The 3,355-nt window shown below is 36.8% G+C and overlaps 1 protein-coding gene across 3 annotated transcripts in view; it reads left to right on the forward strand.

Annotated features, from left to right (window-relative positions):
- The window catches only part of CTNNA2 (catenin (cadherin-associated protein), alpha 2), a 483,549-nt gene that overhangs the window by 412,950 nt on the left and 67,244 nt on the right, over window positions 1-3,355 (forward strand). For all 3 annotated transcript variants that reach the window (XM_012648465.1, XM_012648464.1, XM_012648466.1), the window contains exon 11: window positions 843-977. In XM_012648465.1, the coding sequence (XP_012503919.1) occupies window positions 843-977 (135 nt within the window). The remainder of the gene's footprint in view (window positions 1-842; window positions 978-3,355) is intronic.

Genomic DNA, 3,355 nt, shown 5'->3' on the forward strand with positions numbered 1-3,355 from the left:
TCAGCCTCCCGAGTAGCTGGGACTACAGGCACATGCCACAACACCCAGCTGATTTTTTCTATTTTTAGTAGAGATGGGATCTAGCTTTTTGCTCAGGCTGGTCTCGAACTCCTAAGTTCAAGTGATTCTCACACCTCAGCCTCCCAAAATCTCTAGCCAGATTCGACTGTGGTCTGTCGATTGAAGGGTTCTGTTATTCTTATGAATTATTTCAACTGGCTTCATTTTATAAAATCTATTTTTCTTGAAGTGGTCATAAACCATTTCACAGTATCTCATTTAAAGGTAGTTTATTATGTTAAAATGTTGATAAATATGAAAATCCAAAAAGTGTGATGGACTTCTTTTAGTGAATGATGCTTTTCTTAAAAAAAGTAAGGAAACAAATTGATTTTTTTTCTTGAACTAATTGGATCGGAACTCTGTCATAGTATAGGTGAAAGTGTTTGCCACACAGAGTGATTTATTTTTAGCAGCTGTTGCTTCTCTGCATTAAAATAACTTTTCATACAGTAAAGGTTGAACAAAAGCAGGGAGAAAACTGTAGAATATTTAGTTTTCTTAAGAGTTTAGAAGATAACTGGTAAAAAATATTAATAAACATGTTCAAAAGTCCCAATGAGACTTTTTGAAAGATCTTCAACATTCTCTTTATAAAATTTTATCAAACTAGAGCTAACTATTCTAAACTACTGCCTGTGGCCTTTCTGAAGAAGTTATGTTAAGTGAATGTAATTAAGGTATATGACACTGAAATCTTTTCTTCCCACAGCTTTTATATAGTAAATGTTAGAAACTGAAGAGTACTTACTAATTGAGATCACTTTTTTAATGTTTTACAGTGTCCTGATTCAGCATGTAAGCAGGATTTATTAGCCTACCTTCAACGAATTGCCTTGTATTGCCATCAACTTAACATCTGCAGCAAGGTGAAGGCAGAAGTACAGAATCTGGGAGGAGAGCTCATTGTGTCGGGGGTAAGCTGGGACTTGGCCTTCACAATGTAAAGTTCCCACTGTTGTACTTCCAAGGCAAGCATTCTTGGCAACAGTACTGCTAAAAACAACAAACTACAGTGATTCATGGGGATTTTTTTTTTTTTAAATAAATATCATCACCATTATTCCAGACCTTACAATAACTCACAAAGAGAAATTTGATTTTCCAATTACCCCGTGTTTATACTAGCCTTGTAAAATCTCCATTCTTCACAAGAAAACTAATTTCATAGTCTGGAAACTCATTGCCAAGCTGTGACTATTATAATTATTTGGGGCTTTTGTATATTTACTCATTGTGAGTCTACTTCCCTTTGTTAGTCTTAGTAATTTTCATTCTCTGCTCAGGAGCCAGCCTCTCTATGTGTGGATTGTGTTCACATGTTAGAGATGATGAAAACAATAGGAATATATTCATCAGGTTCCAATGCATACTAGGTTATCAGTAACCCTTGAAAGCCACAAAATGTTCGAATTTAATACAGGTTGATGTGCTGTTGCCAAAAACTAACATAGTTGTCAAACACTAACAATTATAAATTCTTTGCTTGATCACTCAGTGTTTTCTCTCTCATGAAAATATAATTATCTAGTCCATTTTCATCAAATGCATAGAAATATGTTCAATGATTATTTAGAAGAATCACAATTTCTTGGCAAGATTTCCAAATGTATGTGTTGAGGTTCTTCACCTTGGCTTCTTCTCCCTCAGTCCCTTTCTCTCAACACAGGGTGCCATTTGTTATAAATTATTTGCAAGTTCAGAAGTGTGGCTCTGCCACCTTAGTTCTTTTCCCAGTCAGCAATGATGCTGCCACTGTAGAATTAAGAGGCACATAATATTTTCCACATAGTGAACGCCTTGTGAAAATGAAACTGGTTGTGAAGCTTATTTCTTCCTGAAGCTATTTTTGGAAATTCAGCCATTTGATCCTTTGGTAAAAATATGTGGAAAAATCATTCTTGAATCCGAATGTTTTAGTTCTTATATTGCTCAACTCGTAGAACACATAGCTGGGAAAAGAGCTGATCTAGTTTGCATGGAGACACTGTCTGGAAAGCCTGTTCCATGCAGTCCTACCTAGAGCCCCATAAATTGGCTATTTTGTGCCTCTTCCTAAAGCACAGTCACTTCTTTGCATTTCCAAAATGATCCTAATTCAACATTCTTCAACAACCAAGAGCAATCTGTCTTTCAGTGTGTCCTTTTTGCCAAGCTGGTAATTACTGAGATTCTCTCGCCAAGAAGTGATCATAACATTGCATCTCCCTTGCTTCCTTTCTTATCTTCAGCCTTGATGGTATAGTTTCCCATACCACTCAGCTTTCATGTCCATCTGTATATAGCCCCTGTGGACCTGAGTGCTTTTTGTTCAGCTTGCCTTATGTGCTTTCATTTGTTACTTTCTAAATCTTATTATTTACATGGATGCTCAAAGCATCTTTGTGGATCCTCAGACTCCACAACCTCATCTGGGTGATTATTACTGGCAGAGCCACTCTCCGTCATCTTCTCAGTACTCCATTGCTCATCACTGCCTCCAGAACTTCATTCTCATTGTCTTTTCCTCATTTAGATGTAGTCCAAACCATCACTGGCTTTTATCACTTGCACTGTTGGCTTTTGCGGAGGTGTTTGAGATTGAGAACACCATCAAGAAGCCTGTTTCCTTCTTTGAGTCTTACTGGCAAAGTTCATATCCTTGCATGGGAGAAGGCTTCTTTGGAGGAATGTTGTACAACTTTGTAATAATTCTGAGTCAAATGCATTATAAAAGTTTGCTATATTTTGCTCAGTCATGGGCCTGCTCTTGGCTTCCTCATGATTTTTTCCAAGCTTGATTGCTGTTTGGTGCCATAGCTGCATCTGTAGTCTGCTGTCTTTGTCACTTCTGCCTCCATCTTACTCTTCACCATCCTTCACTGATGGCCAATGGAGAAAAAACAAAAAAAAGAATATATTAACTGTGCAAAATAGCCATAAATGATTGCCTTCAAAGTTCTAAAAGAGTCAAGATTGTGAGACCCCATACACACAAACTTTCAATGATTTTGCCAAGAAAGTCACACCCGTTTATTTTGTTGTCTGGCATGACAAAGTTGCTATCGTTTTCAGGAGAAGCCACTGGAGTTTAACATGCAATCAAAAAAGAAATACTTGAATCTTCTTTCTTTTTTACCTACATGTTTATATACATGGGATTCAAAGCTGTGGCTTCTCTGAAATATATGAAAGCCCCGAGGAAAGTTATATTTGTTAGAGGTCAAAGTCTCTACCAAAACAGAAGAGATTTGGACAGACTATTTCTATTTTGCCAAGAAAAACGATTTCAATTTCAAAATAGCCATGTTTTTAA

Source organism: Propithecus coquereli, unplaced genomic scaffold (assembly GCF_000956105.1).
Source record: "Propithecus coquereli isolate 6110/MARCELLA unplaced genomic scaffold, Pcoq_1.0 Scaffold286, whole genome shotgun sequence".
Taxonomy (NCBI): Eukaryota; Metazoa; Chordata; class Mammalia; order Primates; family Indriidae; genus Propithecus; species Propithecus coquereli.